Here is a 24,727-nt window from a genome sequence, read left to right as displayed (position 1 = left end):
ACTAACGTAAAACTAAATGTAAAAGAAAATATATGTCCGAAAGGATTATTGAGTACATATTGTTACATTCTTAATGCCAATGACATTCAACTATTTATTTTTTTCTGAAAGACTATACTAAATACACTTTTTGTAATACCATTAAAAAATAATTTTAAAATTAATAAAATATTCCATTATGCTTTCCCATTTATTTAATATTTTTTATCCGTTTTATATTTATGGTATATTTCTTATACCTACAAAATAAGAAGCATATATGATTATTAGTATTTTTAAAAGTATGTTAACATAGCCGAAATACTCACGCTCTTGACACAGTTATGACTCTTTGTTACCCGCATAGCCTTCTTTCTGTGTTGACATTTATTCCACTTCTCCATGAACAATTAAAGGGCGATTAATAAAAAAACAACGGCGACTATTCACAAATTTCACCAAATCACTCGGTAACAGATCGTTGATTCCACGAGTGTGTTTGCGTGCTGCTGACGCTAGCGTGGAAGCTAATGTCAACAAAGATCAGCTAACTTAACTGCGTGTCGGAACTGTAGATGTGACCTGTAAGCACCGCCATCGTCTGCGAACACAGGAGCTGCCACGATGCGGATTTTAAGGTTTCTGCGGAGCAGCGTGTCCATAGGAAAGGACATTGACTATTACTCCAAATTCTCGCCCTCTCCTCTGTCAATGAAGCAGTTTCTGGATTTCGGTAAGAGTCGGTACACACACACACACACGTCAGTTTTTCCCTTCCAGCTGCAAGGATCCAGTCACAGAGGGTGTACAGATTGTAAAGCCCCTCGAGGCAAAGCGCTGATATTGGGCTTCATAAATAAAATTCACGTGACAGTAAATTTACCAGAAAAAAATGAATGAGAAACTCTTTCTATCGTTAAAATAACCAGACAGGCATGTATGTCTGTTTTTGGACTATTCCAACAAAGACACCTGACAAGTTAAGGAAGTGCTTAACATGAATGCAAAAATCATACAAATCCAATATTAGCATAACCGGTCTGGGTCATTATTTTGCAACATTGCCCACAATGGGCCTTTTGATAGCTGCCTCAGCATGAACTGCATGGCAAAAGTATGCATTATCAAATCACCCAACCTGACAACATCGATGATTACGGTAATCATTTTTGTCTCCCAATAATGTTTTCAGGCTCAGAAAATGCGTGTGAGAAAACCTCGTTCACCTTCCTCAGACAGGAGTTGCCCGTGAGGTTGGCAAACATCATGAAAGAGATCAACTTGTTGCCGGACAACTTACTGAGGACTCCATCGGTGCGGTTGGTCCAGGGCTGGTACGCAGGCTTCCTTCTGCCTTTTCTTAGTTAGTTGTCTCTCAAAACTACGCCGCCGATGCCAATAAACGGTGCTGTTTCATGTGCAGGTACATGCAAAGTCTTCAAGAGATTCTTGAGTTCAAGGACAAGAATGCAGATGATGAGAAAGTCACATATGAGTAAGTAGATGAAACCACTATGATGTTTTATTTCCTCTATACGACGATCTAATGCCTCGCAGTAATCGTTGCGTCTTCATTTAGGTTCACAGACGCGGTGATAAAGATCAGAGATCGGCACAATGATGTAATCCCCACCATGGCTCAGGGAGTCGTGGAGTACAAGGAGAACCACGGCACGGACCCCGTCGTCAGCCAAAATGTCCAGTATTTTCTGGATCGGTTCTACATGAGCAGGATATCCATCAGGATGTTGCTCAACCAGCACAGTGAGTAGAGCCTCTTCTGCCCCATAAAAGATGGTCTGCAAGCTTTTAACGCCACTGCCACAGGAAAACAAAAACAGATAACACCCAGACACCCAGACGGGCAAAGACGCAGTCAACCAGCCTAGACCTGGATGTTATAACAACAATGTTAACACTAAATATTGTTGTTGTTATTAAGACACAGTTCCTGCTTTGTGCATGGCAAACACATAATAAGGAACAGGAGGCATATAAAAGAAAAGAAAACATTACAATTAGATTATGAGGGAGGAAGAATGAAAGAAACACGCCACGGTCACAACATTAACAACGGGCTTCTCTGTGTTTAGGAGATGAGAGAATGCAGAGATGGAACGTTTTAGTTTTTGGTCGTCACGCTCCCAGTGAGTCGGGACAGAGTGAGAGTGTGTTGAGTGTCAGAATTTAGGGTTTTGGAGTTGAGAAATAACAAAAAAAATGGAGAGACTTAAGTGAAAAATCTCCAGTTTCTGATTAAATGTTGCATTTTTCAGACGGTTGATCAATTAATTGAGAATTGGGGGAGTAATATGTCCTCAAATGTCTATTTTTATTAGAATAATGAACACTTTCTATCGTAGCGCGCGGTTATATATCTCTGTGTGTTTGATTGCAGCGCTCCTCTTTGGTGGGAAGGTGAAGGTGAACCCAGCTCATCCCAAACAGATCGGCAGTATTGATCCAAACTGTCGCGTCAGCGAGATCATCAGAGGTGAGAACACTTTTATGTTGAAGTGCTCAGAAATGTCGTCATTTGTGTTCCCACCTCAAAAAAAAAAAAAAAAACTTCTTCCCCCCCCTCTTCCCTGCAGACGCCTATGAAAATTCACGAAACCTTTGTGACCGGTACTACGTGAACTCTCCGGAGCTGATACTGGAGGAATTCAAAGGTAACTTCTTCAGACATTAGTCAGAAAAACAACACTTTAAATTGCATTATTAATGAATAGATACACATGAATTACTTCAACCGTACCTGATCAACTGTATTATCATCTCTTTGTCCCCGACAGTCAACCCCATCACTGTGGTCTATGTTCCATCTCATTTGTACCACATGGTCTTTGAACTTTTTAAGGTAGGATTTGCTTTTTGAACCGATAATTCCACAGCCGGTGTTTCACACGATACGGTTTCACGTCACGCTGCTGTCTGTGCTTCCGTCGCTGCAGAACGCCATGCGGGCCACCATGGAGCTGTACGGCGACGCCACGGAGTACCCTCCTATCCACGCGCAGGTCGCTCTGGGAACTGAAGATCTGACGGTCAAGGTAAAAGCTGTGCTGTTATATACCCCCCCTCCAAAAAAAAAACATGGCAGCGTAAACCAAACAAGATGTTCTTCTCCAGGTGAGTGATCGCGGAGGAGGCGTGCCGCTGCGAAAGATCGACAGGTTGTTCACCTACACGTACTCCACGGCTCCTCGCCCCAGCATCGACGGAGCCCGAGCTGCTCCTCTGGTCAGTAACCCTCATTGTGTGATCGTCACTCCTCTGACTTTGCTCTCGACTTATCCAATGTGACATAAAACACATGCGGAACGAATAACGCCAAGATAAACATAATAACCTTATAAAGCTTTTAAGATTCATCAGAGGATACGTCTGGGACTGAACTACTGTTACTACTTATGTCTATAGTTAGACGGTGATACTTTTTGTTTTAATTAAAAACAAAAGAACCCACATGCCTCTTACATCATGTGCTCTTTGCCATAAATCTGCTGACTGCTCTGTTTTACTTGTGTCCAGGCTGGTTACGGGCACGGCCTGCCCATCTCTCGACTGTACGCCCGCTACTTTCAAGGGGACCTGAAGCTGTACTCTCTGGAGGGCTATGGAACCGATGCTGTGATCTACATCCGGGTAAAATGAGTTGTGCGTGAACATCATGTGTGTGCGGCGTGCGTTATTTACAGCGTGTGTTACCTTCGTGTTTAGGCGCTCTCCACGGAGTCCATTGAGAGGCTCCCCGTGTACAACAAGTCGGCCTGGAAACACTACAAGACGATCCACGAGGCCGACGACTGGTGCGTCCCCAGCAAAGAGCCGAAGGACATGACGACGTTTCGCAGTTTCTAGATCCAACAGGCTGCGCTCCTGCAGCAAAGTATGCAGGAGAGGTGGTGTTGTGCCAAATTCCTCATAGGTCAATTGTTTCATTGTGACGAAAAACGTGTTTCCTTCTCACTCCTACTGGTACCATGAACAGCGATGACTCTGGAAAGCCACATTGACGTTGAAAGTCTAACTAATGCTGGAAGTTTCAGGCTGATAACATATTGACCGTGTAACAGAACCCTCAGATCATCATGAAGGACGAGCTGACGTATGCCGGACAAACAATAACGTAATCGTTTCAGCTGATTAAATCAGTTGAAAGGTCATTTTTCGATGCTTTGAGAACAAACTAAATTCCATTTAATGACGCGTCATCTGAAAACGTCACCAAGTGAAACTGTCAGCGTGGTTTAAGGTTTGAACCGTTTGCTCCACTGGTTTACAGCTTTTCCTTCAACGCGTAGCTGCTTTCATTTAGCTGAAAGCTGAAAAGCTTTAACTGTTACAGTCCGTCTGTGTGAGGAGCTCGTTCAGCTCAGCTCCTCTGCTTTTCAACACTTGTTAGATAACTAGTTGCTGCTTGTTTTTAAAATCCGTTGGAAGTTTCTGCTGATGAGTAAGTGGTTAAAAAGTGTCTATTCATCAGTTGGATGATGTATACGGGCAACATGTGATCAAAACCATTGATTTTTCCGTCTGTAAACAGACATTTTGCACCTATTTTCACTTTATCTATACAAGTAAAGTGGATTGTTATAATTCAACATTGCTGACGCACAAATTTATAAGCCATGTTGTATTGGGTTTGCAACATTTAGTTTTCATAATATCACATATAAGAGAAACATGTCTGGATTACTGTGGTTGTATTATTAAGACTCATCCTGTCAAACAAGCTACACAACATTGTCCACGTTACTCTGAAGCAGTTGCTCTGTATGGATCATGTTCAGTGAAAAATAAATATCTCCACACAGACGGATGTGTGTTTGTGTTTATGTGGATGGAAGTGATGGTGGAAACCGTCACTCGATGTGTTGCACGATAAGATAAGCTAGAACACAACACAAGCAAACCACATGAAGTGAAAATGAGTTTATTGATGCTGTACCAGGAAATGTCTCTTTAATTCACAAGAGGTGGAAACCATGACTTTTTTGCTTGGCACACAGAACATGGCGTCACGCATGAGAGAAGACGAAAAGGAAGCACTTGGGGGTTTGGGTTGAGAACAAATCATTGTCCAGCCTCGCATTCATGCACGACTCACACGGGTCCTTGTCATGGGCACGCTGACCGTCTGGTGGAGCGGCAGCGAGGCGTACGTGTAGCAGACCTGCCGAGTCAGCGTTCGCCTCGTCCCTACTCCGTCTGTTTGCTGCCACGGCCTAGCTATTCTACTTAGTAGAAAAATGTATACAGTATAAAATGAACAATGGTATTTAAGTACAAAGAAAAAGAAAAAAAGATATGCAGTTAATAAGCACATGTATAAAATGTATTTATACATTTAAAACCTTGTCACCCATTGAAGCTTAAAAGACAAATATAGTGCTTTTATCTGAATTGTACAACAACCGTTCCTGCAGAAGAGTTCATGTACATGAAACAAGTTGTACTAGCAAATATAGAAAATGCTGGAGAAGCAGTACACATTTGACTTCCATATTTAAATGTGTGCATTACTACATTACATTCTGAAAACAAAATTTGTTTTTTTAAATCATAGCTTCAAGCTTGTAGTGGTAAAAAAAAACGTTAGGATTCCATTTTTGGTCACATACCAAACGTGTTTTTTTTTTTTTTTTACATTCCCCATCTTTCATTTAAAATAGTTTGAGCTGAAGTTTGTTAAAACATTCCAGAGAATCAGTGACGAGAGAAGAATGAGGAGCTACTGGATGACCGTGAATCACAACTGGCACAACAGTCATTTCTGTGGTTGTCGGGGTGCTCAGGGGCCCGGTAGTGATGAGGTTTATGGGATGCATGAATATCCAGAGAACAGAGCTGATACCTCAGCAGACCGAGTCGGTGCTGACCGGCAGTTTCCCGCTGCGCCGCACCTCCTTCTCTCTTTTCTCTCTCTGCTTCTCCAGCTTCTCCTGGGCCTTACGCATGTCCTTCAGCTTCTTCTTGATGGTCGAGCGGTCGCTTTGACTTGACACACCGAGTGCCTGAAGGAAAAAAAGAGCACAGTGAGGACAAAATAATGCTACCATAGGATGACCACATGGTGGCAGTGAACGGCTGACAATATTTCACTGAACAATAGACGTCTTTTGCAATGAAAGAGGCCTTTTACGAGATAATTATTGTCATAATTATGATGCTCGGTTTTATTTTTACCTTCAACTTTTCACTGTCCAAGTACAAGAGCTGTTGTCCGTCCACTCCCTTAGCTGTGAACTCCGGGGTGTATTGGTCCATGTTCATGCCCATCAACCAGTGACAGACCTGTTGATTGGTCCATTCACAGACAGGCCGGTTCTGCCACTGATACTCTTTCCCTGTGGCTACTGGTTCATCGTCTAAAGTCTACAGAAGACACAGGTGGTGCGAAGAGACATTATAAAAGTAAGAGTGAGACTCTCTGTGTGTGTTTCATGTCAGTCGATGCCATGGACTGTACTGTATGTGTTTGACAGCGTTGATCAATGTTCCTAAAGCACAGTGAAGTGGTGAAATGCAAACATTAATCATCACAAAATCACTTGAATAAATGCGGTTTGAAATGAATTCCTCTGAGTGAATTATTATTTCTATAGGTGGAGAAATTGCTGAAAAGTGAAGCCAACTGGAGGATGTATACAACAAGCAAAAAGAACATGAAGTGCAAGTTCTGTTGAACAAAACTGTGTGCAGTGTAAACACTTCCTAAGCTAGCACCAAGAAAAACAAGCGTGCAATGGCATCAAAAACATCAATGACATTCTCAGACACCGGTCTGCGTGTCTTCATTCTGTTTGTTTCACTGAGAGAGACTCGCCCTCTGTAACACCAGAGCAGACTGCTGCTGAAACACCACTGAGCAGGCAGCAGAGCAGTCGACATGCTTCTGTGGTCGGCCAAAGCTCGTAAAGAACGTGAAGCACCGGTTGACGGTTTAACAGAAGCTGAAGTGCAACATCACAGCTGACTTAGTAAAAAAACAAAACAGCTTTAGCACACACACACACACACAGACACAGACACATGCAGCTCTCTTCAATTCCCTCTGCATTCATGATTCACTCTCAGCTGTGAAAGGGGGAACGGCTCAAAGAGCATGCTTGAGAATGTCCCCTTTCAGCGGCATCGCGGCGTCCCACACGGCAACAAGGAGAGCACTCACCTCACTGGAAGAGAAGACTAACGTGTGTGAGCGCCCAGACAGATCGGGTTCAGCGACTAACCCAGAGGTGTCTGAACTGGGGCTGGCAGGGTTAGAGTCATCTATCACTGAGAAACTCTGGAACAAGTGGGGGAAACAAGGAACGCAATTTACTGAAGCAGCACATCACCAAACAACAGTTCTGTAGCAGGACAAGCAAAACATGACAGCGGTGAGAGCAGCGCTGCTTCCATTAGGACTGAAATGATCGTGATAAACCATTTCAGTGGCAGCAAGCCAAGTGAGTGACTGTGACTCAACATGCTATGCAGCACAATATTCAAGAGTAATTAAAATCCAATCCACCACCAAAAGTACATCAACAACCTCTAAACTACAGCAACTAACTATACTAACACACAAGCACACACACAACAGGTATGGGGTAATGTTTTTTCATTTAGTAGATGCTGTGAGATTTATTATTTGATTCATCAAGAGATTGGTTTTTAAACTATATTGGGAATCAGGGAAATATTACCCAGACTTGCAGGCTGTTGCACCAGCTATGTGTAAGTTCATATGAAGTTTAATTTTAATGTAGCGGAAGAAGTACACTCTAAAAAAAACATGTTGCACTATTCAAGTTAGTTACAACGCAGCAGTTAGTGTTGATTGTTACACACACACACTTCCCATTAGCTGGTGCAACAAGCCCTACAAACTGCATCCTCTTAACACGAGCTGCGAGGCTTTCTGAATGTGGATACAAGGACAGTTAGCCACGATTAGTTTCCTACAACACTACCACATACCCAGTTGAAAAGAAAAAGGTGAATTATTCATAGGATGTGTGGGGGTGAGAAATTACAAATCGCAGAACTCTATTTGTTAGTGACGCTCTAGCGTGGCATGTAAAATCAAAAAAAGGTAAAACAAACATACTGTACCAAATCTAATGAGCGACTGAATAAAGAGGACCAGGAGAGATTTGTCTGTTTAAAGGAAACACGGTTCAGTGAGATAAAACGTCCAGGCAGCAAAGCACTGACACAAACTGCCACAATGCACACGGCAACCAAACCAAAACTCTTCTCCGAGTCATCATTTTATTCTCGTTTCAGACGGTGTCTTGAACTCATTAAACGGCTTCGTGGGAACAGATGTATTTGATGCGTCGCTATTTGCAAACTCATTGAAAAGCCACCAAATCCTCCCCTGCTGGCTCTCTGGCTAACATGTGGATCCAGTTAGTGCATCTCATGTAGAGAACTAGCCAATGACAGCACATGTCTGGCTACTGCCTGCTGTTACGTTTCTACTAGTTTTACTCTTTCAATGAAGACAGAACTGTATTATGATGATGGAGGACAGACCCGGACTGTTATTCAAACCTTATTCTTGCGGTCCTGGCTTTGCTCACTGCTGGTCTCTGCAGCGTACGGCAGGCTGCTGCTGGAAGAAGAGGGCTCTCTGTCTCGGTCCCGCTCTTTGTCTCCGAACCAGGAGAAAGGCATACAGGTGGGGATGGAGGTCATCGAATCCGCAGGAGACAGGTTCCCTCCAGACTCCTCCAGTAACTCTGCCGATCCCCTGGGCGTTGGAGAAATGATCCACACTCACCGTAAACATGCGACAGCTTAATGCATCACGTGTTGCATTAAACATGGCTCAGTAGGTGATGACCATCAGATAAACTACATTTCTGGCAACAAGAAAGTAGGTCTTGTGTGGCTCAATATCCACGTATCTTTAGTTATCTACATGTGGCACTTTCCCCAACACCTACAGCAACATGGATCAACGGATAACTCCAACAAATGTGTTACAAAACCATTTGGAATATTCCTCACCTTTAAATTGTTAATAAATGAAGTTGAGCAATCACAAACCTGCTGTCCAGAGATGCTCTCATAGCCTCCTTGTCATGTTTCTTTCCTTTGCCACCTGACTTCCGGAGACCTCTGTTGATGTAAAACCGTTTTAGTTAGTGCAAAGACAGGCGGTCAGTCTTGAGACCAACGACAGCGATCACGACGGAGTCTCACCCAAAGTCTGGAAATCGTCTTTTAGGTTTTCCTGCTGATGAGGCTTCATTTAGTTCCTCTGTAACGAAACAATAGGCTCAGGAACAAAGCAACAAGAAGTGCTGCGATGGCCCATATTGGTCTACTTCCATACCTTTGAGCTCTTTGCTCTTTCCTTTCGACTCCCTCTTCTTGACATTGCGCATGAATCCAGAGGGGGAATGTGGGGACAAGGTGTCTTTTGGAGAGGACAAAGAGGGACTTCCGCTGCTTTCGATACCGTCTCCCTGTGATGGAGACAAAGACGGGCTGCTGGACAGCTCTGACTTACTCCTGGATCTGTCCCTGGTCACTCCTGGATCTTCTTTTTGTCCATTCCCAGGATAGCAGACAGGAACCGGAAGGGACAGGCTCTCCTGGATGGACCTCCTCCTCCTGGGGGATTCATGCTCCTCCTCCTCTTCGGTTTCCTGTAGGGACAAAGCTAACTATTTAAGGACAATGCAAGGAGGGGATAAAAGCTTATTACATAACAGAAAGCTCCGATCGGCTGAGTCATGAACACACACACACACACACACACACACACACACACACTATAGAAGGTGCATTACTGTTTTGTACGATCAAAGAGACACTCAAGGAGGTTCCCTCTTGTGTTTTAGAGCAGCGGCGAGTATCTTAAGGCAATTCCCTATTTCAGGCAAAGTGCTGCCTCAATAGTACAACAGTGAGTTTTTTTCAAGATTTTGCTTTGACAGCAAGAAAACAGATCAGCCACAGAAACGGTGGCAGTAAAATTCACAAGTTTAGATGTGCTCTGCTTCTTCTATAAAAGAGAGAAACGAGGTGTTTCGTCACCATTAGCGTTACCCCTGAGACAGCATTTTGAGCATGACATGCCTTGACAGGGTTTTAGGTTTCATGTCATAGCTTACGTGTGGCCTCAGGTGGCTGTACGTATCACTAATAGATGCTCCTGGCTGACCTGAGAGTGACTTGAAGCCACTGCGAGGCTCTCCTTCAGTTTGCTCCTCGATGGAGGCTGACGCTTGGCCTTCTGAGCCAGCAGGCCTTTTGCTCGGTGCGCACTGGTGTCCAGGCGCTCAGTCTCAGGCACCGACTCACTCCAGTCCTTTTCTGCACAGGAGGAAAAACAAACAAACAAAATAAGTCATGAGACAGTGTGCACGGTTTTAATCATTTACCAGGCTCACTGGAGTTTATGATGCGGGCTTGTGAATGTTTAACAGATCACACAATTGAAGTGTGACGCGCATAGTACCCGTTTTAAATTAAATTATGTTCGAGTAACCCTTTGTACCGAGTAGTGAGTCAACGGATTGTGAGTTGGCGGCTGGGTCTTGGCCGTTTAATCTCTCGTCTGCCGCTGAGTGCTGACCATTGTGACGCTCCTCGTCTGAGGCCCCTCTGGACTCCAGCACAGCTATCTGTAGATACAACAACACTCAGGCTTATTCCAGTGTCTCTGCTGCGGTGTGTGTGTGTGTGTGTGTGTGTGCATTTCCTTTTCAAGCGGGGGTCTTACCCTGTTCTGCAAGCTCTCCAGCTGCTCCTTATACCACTTGTCTTTTTCATCTAGAAGTTTTTTCAGCTCCTCCTCTTTCTTCACAAAGTCGATCTCTCTGAGGAGGAAACAAGGAAATGTGGTTTCCCTTCAGTCCTTCAGCTTGTAAACACGTTCTAATGGATGTGGTTATGACTACGCCACTGAACTCCAAAATGTAAAATCAGATCTTATACTTTAACAATACTTAACTTCTATGTAAAATAACTTGTTTGTATGCTCTTGATATATGAATAAATTGACTTGAGTGAACCACTGAATTCAACAAGGCCTCCAACTGTAAAGCATGGCGTAACTCGAGACAAACTTACTTCTGCTGGTAGTCCTTGAGCAGCTTCTTGGCCTTGTTGTACTTCTTGTCCAGCGTCTCCTGCTGGGCCTGGGTCTCAGCTAATTGCTCATTCACAGTCTTACACAGACCCTGGGCCTCCAGCCAGCAACTCTCCAACTTCAGGATTTTGTCGTCGCCATCCTCGATCTTTTGCTCCAGTGTGCACTCCCGCGCTTCCCACAACGATCTATCCTCCTCAGACACCCGTAGCTGCACAGAGAGGATGACATGCTACTTGGGTGGGCTAATTGAATTTGCAGGTGGGCCACAGGAATAGGACAGTCTCTGTGTTGCTTGTAGTAATAAATAGAAATGTAAAAGAACATTTACATTGTGTCTGTCCCTGTAAATGCAACAATTCACATTCTTCTATAGAATCTGAGTGTCAAGAGGCTATCCTTAAGTATTTGAGGATTAATCATCATCTCACTGAGAGTACATAAGAGTTAAACATTCGGAGGCAAAAAGGCTACTAGGAAACAACTATTCTCAAAAAAACAAGAGAATAAAAAAAAAAAAGTCGTACCTTTTCCTTCAGTTGGTTTATTTCTGCTGCAGCAGTGCTGTGTTTATGCTGCAGCTAAGGAACAAAAATAGGAAAATAAAAGATTTGGTTATGCCTGTCGCTGTATGTTAACCTTTGGTTGTCAACACAGAATACTGAGATGTCTGATATATATTGTGTATCACATGAGACAGAGAGTAATGGTGAGGAGGGGGGGGGGGGGGGGGGGGGTTACCTCTTTAAACTTGAAGACCATCTGAGAGCTGTCCATGTTGGTCGGCATAAACAGAGCCTCTGTATCAGGCGGCTCAAACAGCTCCGCGTTGTGCCCGGGGGAGAAATTGGAGCACAGAATCCTCTCTTCCACCCCGTCGTCCTCCTCCTCATAGCGCTCCTCCTGAAATATGACGTCACACATGGCATCACGCATTGCAAACATCGACACACCCTGCATGCCCGTGAACATGTCTAGCGTGTCAACAACACTCCCAGAGGCACAGGTCACCACAGACTGGAGGGAGCGTCGGAGAGTCGCTTCACGGGAGGCAGTTTGGCTACACGTCTGTAGCTCGTCCGCAGCGTCGAACACATACACATGAACAATGTTCTCATTGGACAAGACTTAACACACCTACACACACTTTGCATAACCACAGAGTCACTTAGAAACTGTGTCCACTGCAAGTTATGCAACATTCCCTTTCTGTCTTTGTCAATCCCTCTTACGTTCTCTGCCCAGCGTCTCTACAGTGAAACAGGAGACCGGCTCCTAAATCATCAGAAAACAAACATTTCACAACTCTGCCAGACAGTCAAGAGGCCGACTGCACCTTCCAACACAGCAGAGCGGTGACGCACGGATTGCCTCACAGCCAGCGTTTCATTTCCTGGTTGAGCTGGGTGGGATTGGAGCAGGTGTGGCTCGGGGGGCTAATGCCGTGTTTATGTCAGAGCGATATTAATTATGACTGTTAAACTTATAAACAGCATACACATCAACACCCAAGTCATATTTATGAGCGGGAAACTGGGATTTTTCTGGAAGCTCTGATAAAACTAACTGGGCACATAATCACAGAGAAGCTCCTGGAAACCACACAAATATGGAAAGCCCACATCAGTCGATTAAACCAGAATTTAACGGATATTATGTTTTTCAACTGTGAAGCAAGGAATCTCTTTCTGTGTGTGTGTGTCCTCCACATATCTCCAAAACCGCTCGTCCAATCTACTACACACGGTGTAGCGCCGGGGACCAAAGGGAGTGCTTTGTTGAATTTGGTGTAATTTGGACACTCGACAAGTTAAATATCAATAAACTTTGACAGAATAAACTTAGTGGCTGAAGAAGAAGGCTACTCAAAACTTTATTAACTATTAATACCACACAGTGAAAGTCCTGTATTCAAATGTTTAATTAAAGTGAAGCGTGAAAGAGGCATTATCGGCACAATAATACTGGGTAGTTTTATGAATAATAAAGTATTATGTTTCAATTTGTCAGGTAAATGTAGTACTACAATGTAGTAGAAGTATACAGAAAGTAGTGTACAGTTGAGTTGCACATTTTTCACCTGGTTTAAGAGCCTTTATGTAGTTAATTTGGGTAACAACTGGTTAGAATAGGAACATAATTCATTCATTTCCATATCTAAACATCATAATAGATGTATAGCTGTTGGTCGTCCTTGTAGTCTACATGGTGGAGCAGTGACAGCTCACTCACCTCCTCCGTAGAGTGTTCATAGGGGTCATCCAGATGTTGTTGCTCCTGCTGCTGGTTCTTCTCCTGCTCTAGTGTCTCGCTGATGAGGCGGGCCACCTCGCTTTGGGCCCCCGGCTTCTCCCGTCCAATTGAGAACCTGTTTTTCAGAGCGCGATGCGTTAAGCGTGCCATGAAATGGAATATTTTACACGTTGGCTGTAAACAGCTTACTGTAACTTACTGTCTTTGTCTTATTTGCAACGGGGAAATGCTAATTTTGAGATGCAATTTAGGTCTGACCATGTCATGTGAGGCTGTTTCATTTCAAATCATTAACACGCCGCAATACTTTGTGTTGTCGAAATACACACAAACAATCATTCATGGCCTCTGGACTCCAGAGATAAAAAGACTGTTCACCACTTTTGGCTAATTATGATAGCAGTGGCTCAGTCTGGTAATCAATGGGGTCGAGGAGACGGCCTTTGAGCTGACCTCACTGTGCCTTTGGTGTTCTTCAGGACTGTTGCAGCAAACAGTTGGGTGACGCCCACAAGACTGACGCCGTCCACCTCCACTATCTGGTCATTCACCTGTATGCTGGAGACACAGATGATCATCGTCATAAGGAGTTATATGCACCACCTTCAGCGTAGTAGCACATATGAAAAAAATACAGTAGAGTCAATGCAGCTGGGAATAAGACAAATCGAAACATGCATGGGAAACAGAAGTAGCAACTGTTTTCTTTAGCTGCCTCGTGTGGTTATAAATAAATGGGATTATTTGTGTCTCGTGTGTCACTGGGCCCTGGGGGAATGAGCAATTCCTAGAGTGTGATGTTAAGAACCGTTGCGGTGGTGCAGTGTACAGCGAGTGTGTACCATGTTTACGGTTCTATACAAACCACTACCGGTGACGCCGTAACAGGGCTTAAATGTGGGGTTGTACAAAAAGGAGGCAACAGTGCTCTAACTCACCGTCCATCGTTCTCAGCTGCTCCCCCCTCAGTTATGGTTTTCACAAAAATTCCTAGCTTCTCCAGACCCTGGTCAGCGCCCACTCCCATTCCAATGATACTGATGCCAAGTCCATTGTCTCCTGAAGGCAGTAACATTGTGAAGATTTTTTAAAAAGGTGCGTAAGAGAAGAACTGCTCACTCTTTGCTTATTGTACGTAGTGTTGACTGAACTCACCTTTCTCAATTTCCACAGGGAACACCTCCATCTTCTCCACTCTCTTTTCCAGCTCATACTCTGCGGAGGCTGCGACTGGATCCACGTCGTCATTACGCCGATCGTATTCCTCATTGGAGAAGGTGCTGAAGACCTGCGTCAGTCAAAATATCAAGTGCATAAGCTTCAGCACACCACCTTCTGTGTCCTTACCAACAAGTCAGACAGATTTATGTTGAGGGGTATCTATGGAATCTGCGCATATAATTTTCACTTTTGAGCTCTTATTTATCTTGGCAGGAGGAACAAGGACACGTTTTTTTCATTCGAGAGAAATTGCAGCAGGGCCTTTTGATGATGATTTGGACGACTGGCATTGAAAATCATTCCTTTATTTATCAAACTCTGGCCACAACAGTGTCTGACAGAGATTATGATCTTCAGTTATCTAACCCTATAGACTGCATTGTCAACTCTAGTTTATAATCTTTTGCATCTTGAATGAAAGCTATATCAATCACATTTTAGAAACAGATGTAAATGAAGAGACACGGAGGCCTTTCGTCACTGTTTTAAGACGTTGTGAACTTTGCAGGCAGCCCTCACAACGCACTGGATGTGACCCAGAGGCCGTTTTCTGGTTGGAATTATAAAGCGCATACACACAGACGTGCAGCAGCACATGAGCAGCGTGGAAAGTAGGGCACAGCTGGGGAGAGCTGAGCAATGGATGCAGCAAAGATCAATGTTCAGAGGCAACAAGTGTTGTCAGCAGCACAGTTAAAAGACAGATAATAAAGAACAATACAGCGACGAAAGTAATCCCATGACCTTCTGTCAATGGGTATTACCCGGTACTCAACACCAGCCTTTCGCGTTGTTACATACACCATGTGCTATTTACCTTCAATACCAAACAGAAATATTATTCTTAATCCTCTCCAAACTACACTCACAGGGTCAGGCTGAGGTGAGCACCACAATATTCAGCATGAAACGGACTGGGGACGAGCATCTGTTGTGACTCAGATGGTACATAGTCGTACGAGTGTAAAGGTAATTCAGGGTTAAGACGAGGTTAGCACCAGGGCTGCAACAAACAACTATTTTCATTATTGATTGATCTGCTTATCTTTTCTTGATTCATCTTTCAAACATAAATACAGAAAACACTATAGTAGGCCAAGGTGGCAAAAACGTTAGATTGTTTAGTGCTTCCCACAGGATTTTGTGAGACTCTGGTGGGTGGACCTTGGACCCTGTAAATTGTAAATGGTGGTCTAACGGACCATTGTCAATCCGTGATCCGGCTGGATTCCCCCTCGCAGTTTGGGCGTGAACAGCAGATTCATTTCACAATTTAACGTTAACTATCACAGTGTGAAATAAAGTTTTCCGAGTGATCGTTATCCGCCAATATTCAGTAGAAATATGCCATCAGGACATCTGGATTCATGCTTTGTGTTCGCCTATCCCTGATAAAAACGTGCGTTGTAAACAACGTATCTGTGTTGAAAATTGATAGGAGAGCTAGTAACGGTCATTTTCACTAAACAGAGCCTGAACCCATCATAATGTAACTGAACGAACCTTCGTTCATTAGTCGTTAGCGGTGCTTGCCACCGTTACTAGCTCTTCTCCTGTAAATCTTAACACGGATTGGTTGTTTACAATCTAACATCAGGGATTGCCGAACAGAAAGCATTAATCCAGATGTCCTGATCGCATATTTTACTGAATATTGGCAGATAACGGTCGCCAGTAAAACTTCACTTCACACTGCGATTGTTAACGTTAAACTGTGTAATTAATCTGCAGTAATGAATAATGAATGTAAAACACTGTTCATTTATCATTAACAACATAAAGGACTAAGAAAACCACATTTAAAAAGTCAAAAAAGTGAAAGAAATACTTGGCCAAACCCTCTTAGCAAAATACTAACAAATACTATCAGTCTTAACAGAACAAGGAGAGAAGAAGCAGAGAGTGAGCTCAATTATGAGAGACTAGTTTATAGACATAAAGACAATAAGGCTTGTTGATAAAAAGTAGATTAGAGTTTGGCAGACTCCTTTAGGGGATAATGACTGATTATAGGGATGAACCCAACAGTGGGTCTGTAACATAACCCCGACTTGGTCATCATTAGTCTTAATCTGGGTGGAGTCATGATGAAAATGGTGGTGGTGGTGATGATGGTAGTGGTGGTGGCACGGATGCTGGCAACAGTGCCCAGGTGCTGCAGACTGAGTTAATATCAAGCATAAATTGTGATGAACACACTAAAAACAATCCAAAAACAATGGGTGACTATTTATTATGGGATTAAAGGATCGAATGCAACATTTGCCATGAGGATGTATGATGTAATCAAGTAAACATTTCCACACGAGGCAATCACGTCTGAGGTGTGGATCTTACAGCATGTCAAGACCCGAGGAATCAAATAAACATAGTGGTGCAACACATCATAAAACTCAGGGTTCGGATCACAGATCGGATCAGCACAAAAGAAAAAAAAAGGAGCAAATTTAACTTTTAGAGATCCCTGATCACGGCTTTTATTTTTTTAAATAAAACTATATTTTCCACTGTGATGTTAACCCATCCATGAATCACAGTGTTATGTTAGAAACCAAACACATAGTGATTTGGTACACCACTCCCATGTAGCCTCTCAGACCAAACGAAAAAAAGATGAGAAACCTGAGGATTATGCACACTGGTGCAGCTCTGTGGTGCAGGCAGGAATGCTATTCATGAGGCCTCGACCCTCCATCAACCCGAGGGAGCCCTCCGTCTGAATCCTCCTCCTTCCTTTCACACTCATAGGTTTATAAAACAGCTTTTAGTTTATGACCCATATATTGTGGAATATGGGTGTCCTCTTCATCACATGAAGGCAAAGTCATTGCACACCAAAGAGCACTGAAAACTGTTTTTAAATAACCAACAAGCTACTCAATACATTTTTGCCCTGCTTGCATGTCGAAGCTTATTTTGCATGTCTCTGAACAACAAGCTTGAAAGTGCCTCTATAAATACAACAAAGCTCATCAACTTGTAAGTTAAAAATGGATTCACGGAACTAGAGCAGACAGAAATTTCACTGAGGATGAAAGACGCCTTTTTTAGGTTAGACTTTGGAGACTTAAGTAATTAAGGGTTTAAAATGTAGGCTAATAGAATATAGGGAGCAACACTGCATCCTTGAGCAGTAGCAGTCGGATTGGCCTCTCCTCTACTTCCCCAAAACTCCTAAGTCTGACTTTCCTGTTGCCAGGGACCCACAGGCCTTTATCGAACAATGTTCTGTCCTTTTCTGAAACCCAATCGCTCAACAACTGTTTCCAACAAACATGTCTTTATTGGCCTCTCCGTCACAAACAAGCCTCATACACATGTCAGAAAAATAACATGGATGAAAGCAGCGGGAAGTTGGTGACTGTTAAGCCCACATCTTTACAGAGACCTGGCTCTAGACAGAAGACAATGAAATTAACAAACACTGTTCCTGTTCATAGTCTGTAACAATCTTTAAAAAGCAAAAGCAGGACTAGCTCGAAATCCATAAAACCAGCCTGAAAATGAATTAAAACTAAAACGATTGCATGAAAGCAGTACAGTATTGTATAGTATAAGTGTGGATCCTGGTGGGAGTTGGTTAATGGTACGATATGATTGGCCAGTCTGCACTCAAGAGGCGGGATTTAGCAAAGGGTCAATTTCTCCCCTAAAGTATTAGTGCCATCACTGAGGTTGTGATGTGGGTCAACTGACTGCTATGCCATCTTCATATTTCCATTCGCTCCCAGCAGTGTGTGTGGGCCTTTCTTCCATCTTTCAACAACTGCAGTGGTCTGTCCTCTCTACATGCATCACATGCCCACACCCAAACCAAAAAATCCTTCCCATATTTCCCCTCATTCCTCTCCCCACAGCAGAACACCGATGTGGGGAAATGAGTCAGCAGCTGCGAGGAAAAGCAAACCAGAGAAATCTCTCCGCCGGAGCAAAATACGAGGGCTTCACCACTGGATTTGGGGGAGCTTGTAATGTAAGTGGGCCGACAAAACGACAACAAATCCAAACATGCTGTGAGAGCGAGCCGGGGCAGATCATAGAGTGATTACGGAAGACGACATGTGACCCAGTTTTTAGATTCTGTGTAAACACACCAGGAAAAAGAGTTAAACAAATAGTACTTCCTGTCTGCATGTACTTGGAATTATCAACACTTGACTGTAACTGAAATAACAATGCTTACGTTTGAAGCGTTACTGTGTGACCTACAGCAGGAAGAGGTGGAGTCTGAGAGGAGCAGAGTGGAATCAACATTTCCAAAGGAGTGCGAACAAAAGAAACAGGTTAAACAGGTTTGTTATCAATGGAACACAGAAGCTACTGTTGTCCTGCAAGGGCTGCTGAAAACTTTTAACACACAACTACTGCTAATGTTCAGTTAAAAAACACACACACAGAGTCTTCTAACGTGTTTGTCTGTAATCACATAATGAAAGCGTTTAAGGCAATCACAATCAAGCGCCAGACTCGTGCCAAGTTGTTTAATGAACAGCATTGAGCCGACCGCATTAGTATTCCGCCCAGTTTTGTCGGATAGTCGCCCACTTGCCCAGGTGGCTGGAGGGAAAAGTCAGATCCCACAAGGGGAGGGCCTGTCTGCTGGTTGGATGAGGGTGGAGTCTTTGTCAGACACATTCCTCTCTCTGCCCAGCAGAAGACCTATCTCAGAGAGGAAATGGAAAGCATAACACTATGGGATGGGTTGGTTACAGTCCAAATGTGGAGGATGCCCCATTTTTCACAAAATAGATTTTTGTACATTGTTGATAAAGACATGTTGACGGAACGGAAAAAAAAGATGAACTCAACCGCATGAGCACAGTACAGCATCGACGATAACGTGCTAGATTTATCTTTCACAAAAATGCAAGCGTTTAATAACTTCACAGTTAGCTTTCTATTGTGAAAGTTAAGTATTTTTTTCCCTACCACCCAGAGACTGGCTAATATTAGGTGCAGTGGAGCACAGAACTCCAGATACCACCCCTACGGTGGATGGCGTTAATCATTCAATAACTCTTTGGTTTCCCCCCAAACTATAGGCTTCAAGGTGGAAGTAAATTCCAGTAGACGCAAACCTGTTAACTGCTTAAAAAAAGAGATTTGAGATTCAAAACGTTCTCCAGATAAGGTCATGTCTTCACACACTAATGTTACAGGCCTGGTTTATATTTGCAGTTACAGAGGAAATGGCCTCCTCACCAACACCAAAGATATCATCAGTACAAGCAGTAGTGCAATATTTAGACCGCTCGTACAGCCAGAGGGTTTAGCAAACTTATATACTGACACAGCAGCAAAGGGATTGCAGCAACAATGCCCCACTAAAGTACGAGTCTGTGTTACCGTATATGCAGAAGAATCTTCTCACAAAACCTAATGTACAGAATTATAGCTGTGCCATGGAGTATTTTAGCGATTTTCTTTCTAACATTACACATTTTGAGTATTTTTTTAAAATCACAAAGCAACTAATTTAGCAATCATTAACATCTTTTATTTGGCTTGACAGAAAACTTTCACTTTTTAAGACTTATTGAGAATGTGTGCACTAATCCTGACTGCTTTAGAAAGCCCTCTTCGACAAAGTTTGTTTTTAAGGGCGATACATGCTGAAACTGAACATCTCCTTTACTTTAAAAAGGAGACCTTTCTTCCACACAAGACACCTCCTCTAATCCAGAAGATTTGGGTTACCTCGGAACCTAAAGAAGCACAAAGCACTTCCTCTCTCCTTGTTGGCTACAACTCAAGTGTGCTCAATCCCAGAGCCGGCTCGGACTAGCAGACGGCGGAGAATGATGCAGTGCTGGCGGGAGGCCTTTGTTAGCCGGGCCACAGGTAGAAAGGTTGGCTGAGGGACATTTGTGTGACTTAATTGGCTAACGTGCATACCACGTAGCCTTGACCCCATGGTTTTAATCCAAGCGCATGCCATTGTTTTGACAAATCTCTCGGAGTTCTTTCCAGCCTGTCAATTAGAAGAGAATAGGGACTGAGGGAAAAAAGCTAGTCTGAATTCTTTGAACATACAAACTAATATTAAGTATTTACCGATTACTTACTACACACTATTATAATCCATATAATTCAATGATTATTGAAGTGAATTTGACAACTTAATGTCCTCGCATAACAACTAAACCTTGCATCAGATATCTGTAGTCTCCCTCTCATGGTTGTGCCAAACAGACACAGTCTACCATATTGTTGTGAGCTATAAAGCTGTGTTTATCTATGTTATAGCTTCTCTTTGGGCAGAGGAGGCACACACTGCACACACTGTTGTTTGTGTCCACTCTAGGGTCAGCTTCTGGTCCCCTCTCCCAGGACCCCCAGCCAGGATCACTGGGATGGCGGGGGGGGTCCACACCCTGAGATAACAGTGCATTTTAAGGCCTGGATAAACACTGAGCTGTCCACAAGATATGTATGCAATTTGTTTTTCCCTGCTTTAGCTAAATGTTATTTTTAGATTTGGTGATCGTAGAATATCTATGGTAGAAGATGTTACCTCCACTTCCCTTAAAAACATGTTTGCAATGTTTACAACATAAGATGTGTGGCGATATACCAAACGAGAATACACAAATACATACTATGGCTATCATGATATCATACTACAGGAAGTCCTGTTGCTGCAAAATTGCAGTATGGTGCTGTCTGTTTCTACAACCTTATTTGTATAAGGACAACATCTCCAACTGAGACTAGATAGAGTATGAAAGCACCAACGGTCATATTTGAAAATGGCCAAAGTCAAAACATTATAGGACATCAATAAAGAGATATTACATCTCTTACTAAACTCAAACATGAGGACATTCAGAGAAAATAAAAAGACAGAATGTCATTCTCTGCATTTCTAAAAAGATGTATATCCTAGTTAATGGCTGGTAAAGACTCCCCAGCTGTAATATGATAACTTAGCCATGCCTGTAAAAGAGATGGTATGGGTGAACACCATCCCTGAAGTCCTTATATCCACGTTGGAGAGAAGTGAAAAGTCCCTCATGATTCACCAACAGAGGGGAACTACTCTAGATGGGTATGAATACCCGGGCAGTGGAGTGACTCAGAGGTAGCCATGATTTATTTTACTGTACAGACTCAAGTTTTACATGTCTCCACCTCACTGCTCCTGCTTCCACAAGCTCTTACGCAATGTCAACAATATTTTCAGAAATACCACAAACAATGTTGCCAGCTAAAGTCCCCAAATGTCTCCCCCCCTCTCTCTGCTGATCTCTTGCAGGAGGGGGGGGGGGGGGGGTCAAACTGCCTGCCTCCCTCATCAGTAAGATTAAACAAACCATAGCCTACATTTTTGATAATACAGTGTGGCAGCTGTGACGTCAACCTGCCCAACAAAAGCACTCATTCTCAGCCTTGACTAATTTGTCTTGCGTCTGCAGGGAAACATCTCGGTCAGCCAGTTGCTGAATCAGTGCCGACGGTGGTTTATAATGACGGTGCAGTGCAACATGTTTTCAATAGCTCAGATGTAAACATCACGCATGATACTAACCTGAATGGGTCCCGTGGAGAACTTGATTGTCCTCTTTGGGAGAGGCTCCTCCTCATCCGACAGACCAGTCGTCTCGTAACATTCTTCATAATCCCTATACATTTGATCATCCTCCTCTTCCTCTTCTTCATCCTCCTCCTCCTCCTCTTCTCTGAGGACCTGGTCTACATCTCTGTCATCCACAAACGCTGCATTCTCAATACCGTACACCACTGGTGAAGCTCTATCCAGGAGGATCTGGCCCACCTGCTCCTCCAGCTCACTCTCCTCCTCTGCAACCTCGTCATCTTCCTCACGATAATAGTCACCATCTCGATCCACAACTGAAACGTCCTCCCGTCTCTCCCTTTTCAACCCAAATCCCTCATTGTCCTCTAAAACTCTACCTTCACCCACGGTCTCTGCTGCCCTTTGTGTCTCTTTTGGGACGTGATGAGCGGGGTTACAGCTCGCTTTTTCTGTTGGAGAGGTTCTCTTCAGGTTCGTTATTAGGTCATCTTTGGGGCTTTGCACCTTCTGTTCCTCAAACACATTATCTTCAACGTTCTCATCCTCCTCACTCTCTGAGGACTCATTCTGAACCACGACCAGTTCTGCCCGTACCACGCCCACCCCCCTGGAGTCCGGCGATGAGGTCTGGCTGGATGGCTTGTCCGTTGTAGGACTCCTGGCCTTTTCGGGGTGTTTAGCCCTGTTGGTGTTCTGAAAGCCACCATCTGATGCTGGAGGCTGCTTCACATCCCTTGGGGGCGGACTATGTGGCTTGCCTTCATCCCCACCAACAGATGTCCGACTAAATCCATCACCGGATGACGAGGAGCGTTTGTAGCCATGGTTAACTGGGCTGGATTTTTCTGGTGAAAGGGGTTTGTGAGCGACATCAGTTGTTGGAGAATTAGATTTGCATGCTGCATTGGTAACTGGGCTGGTTGGTTTAACACTAGACGTTGGTCTGTTCATGGCACAAGCCGTCTGGGATGTATTCTTGTTAGTGGCATCAGTCACAGTAAAGTTAGTGGCTTCTTTAACAGGAGAAGTGGATTTGTGTACGCTGTCTTTTGTTGGAGAAGAAGACATTTGTTCAGTGGCACCGTGTTGTTTAGCAGACGCCATTCCTCCCTTTGCAGAAGCTGTGCTGTTGTCTACCGAGTCATTCTCTGCCACATAACTCTCCAACCTTTTGGACATGGGTCCCGCATTCAATGACACTCTAGACCCGTGCCTTTTCTCACTATCAGGCTTCTCATCCGGTTGACATTTAACTGTGGAAGTGGGAGTTTGCTCTGCTTTGATAGCGGTCTCAGAGGATCCCGATACCCTCCTTGTGCTTTTCCCCTCATCGGAGGAACTTCCGAGGGACAAACGATTCACTACTCTGTTTGGAGACTGTTTTTCAGCTGCAGGCTGCTCTTTGACGCGCCGTTCAAAGAGTTTTCTGGTCACAGAAAACTTCTCTGCCAAAGCCACTTTGTCAATCTCAACATCTTCCCCCTTGGGTGTTTTATCGACATTTTGTGGTTCTGGGCTTGTGGCACTGTTGAGGGGAACTCTGGGAGTGTTGACTGGAAACTGCTGCTTCGTTGGGGATACAGGTGACACGTCGGGCTTCGGGGTCACTTTACCCTCTTGGCACTCCTGTTGTTGACCATCCATCTGCAGGAAAATGTTCTTTATCTTGTTCACTCTGGTCCCAAAGGGCCTTCCCCTCGAGTCCTCCCGGGTGTCACTGGAGCCATTTGCATATGATTTGGCGTCGCCCTCGGATTTTGACCCATCAAAAGTACACTTAATGGCGTGGAAGTCAGACTTGTATGCATTCCTGTGAGGGGATGCGCTCCTCAGGGTCCTCTCGCCTCCTTTGCTTTCCGCTTTGAGCATTTTTTTGCTTTTTGTGACTTCAGCCCTATTAAAGAGATGCCGGGTTTGGAGAGACTGATGCTTTGTGTTGGTGAACTATTATCCCTCAACTTTACCAAAGCGGTGCCATGGGGGAGTTGATGTCGTAGCTACACACTCACAGAGAAGGCATCTAAAGAGAAAAATGGCTACAGTTATTAAAAATAATAAATACAATATGTTAATACAGAGATACCATTATCTCACTATGTCCGTATTTAATACGAGTCAAAATGTATTTCTGTATGCAAATCAAAACAGCATGAAGGTGACGTTAGAATATGACGTTTCAGATTAGTTGGTGGTTGTCTGACTAATTAATATGCGTTAGCTTACGTTAAATCAAATGGTTCTGAATTTAAAGTTAACTTTAACCAGCTACAAACGTTAAGCTAACTGTACTCAACTCAACCAGTCAAACGTTGCTAGTAACGCTTACGTTTCAGCACAGTTAAAAAAGTGAAACAAAGTTGAACTTGCCGGGCCAACACAGCCCCAAACTAGTGCCTCAGTCTGAACAATTCATTGTGGCGTTTCAAGTACGAGCCGTTGAAAATGTTAACTCCGGCTCTACGCACAACGCCAAAAAGGTAAACAACTTTATAAAGCTCTCACCTCCCACTTGCTTCATCGTGTTAGGCGCCGAAAGATGGCCCACAATGTTCCAGTTTTACAGTATCAAACTTGTCCTTTTCTTCTTGCTCACCGCCATCATTCCCCCGCTCCAGCAGCGTTTTCCTGCGTCCCTC

The 24,727-nt window shown here is 43.7% G+C and overlaps 2 protein-coding genes across 3 annotated transcripts; one reads left to right on the top strand and one right to left on the bottom strand.

Moving 5' to 3' along the window:
• Nucleotides 1–362: 362 nt before the first annotated feature.
• pdk1 (pyruvate dehydrogenase kinase, isozyme 1) lies at nt 363–4,800 on the top strand. Its single transcript, XM_079276996.1, has 11 exons — nt 363–712; nt 1,172–1,313; nt 1,403–1,474; nt 1,559–1,743; nt 2,378–2,473; nt 2,574–2,651; nt 2,775–2,839; nt 2,934–3,032; nt 3,112–3,222; nt 3,514–3,627; nt 3,703–4,800. Exons 1-11 carry the CDS (start codon nt 604–606, stop codon nt 3,841–3,843), a joined length of 1,212 nt encoding a protein of 403 aa, XP_079133122.1. The 5' UTR covers nt 363–603; the 3' UTR covers nt 3,844–4,800.
• Nucleotides 4,801–4,912: 112 nt separating this feature from the next.
• On the bottom strand, nt 4,913–24,727 carry ppp1r9ala (protein phosphatase 1 regulatory subunit 9A-like A). Of its 2 annotated transcripts, XM_079276948.1 has the most exons (20): nt 24,594–24,727; nt 22,083–24,111; nt 14,489–14,621; nt 14,272–14,392; nt 13,787–13,891; nt 13,313–13,448; nt 11,822–11,983; nt 11,608–11,661; nt 11,062–11,291; nt 10,712–10,808; nt 10,487–10,613; nt 10,151–10,302; nt 9,317–9,632; nt 9,184–9,241; nt 9,028–9,099; nt 8,530–8,728; nt 8,086–8,130; nt 7,157–7,273; nt 6,172–6,360; nt 4,913–5,999 (listed from the first exon to the last, which is right to left on the bottom strand). In XM_079276948.1, exons 2-20 carry the CDS (start codon nt 23,958–23,960, stop codon nt 5,841–5,843), a joined length of 4,350 nt encoding a protein of 1,449 aa, XP_079133074.1. In that variant the 5' UTR covers nt 23,961–24,111; nt 24,594–24,727; the 3' UTR covers nt 4,913–5,840. The 2 variants fall into 2 exon arrangements, with proteins under 2 accessions (XP_079133074.1, XP_079133075.1); XM_079276949.1 differs by lacking the exon at nt 8,086–8,130.

This window comes from Melanostigma gelatinosum (assembly GCF_949748355.1).
Source record: "Melanostigma gelatinosum genome assembly, chromosome: 10".
NCBI classification, from domain to species: Eukaryota; Metazoa; Chordata; class Actinopteri; order Perciformes; family Zoarcidae; genus Melanostigma; species Melanostigma gelatinosum.
Note: the sequence above shows the minus strand (reverse complement) of the source record. Positions and strands in the feature narration are given on the sequence as shown.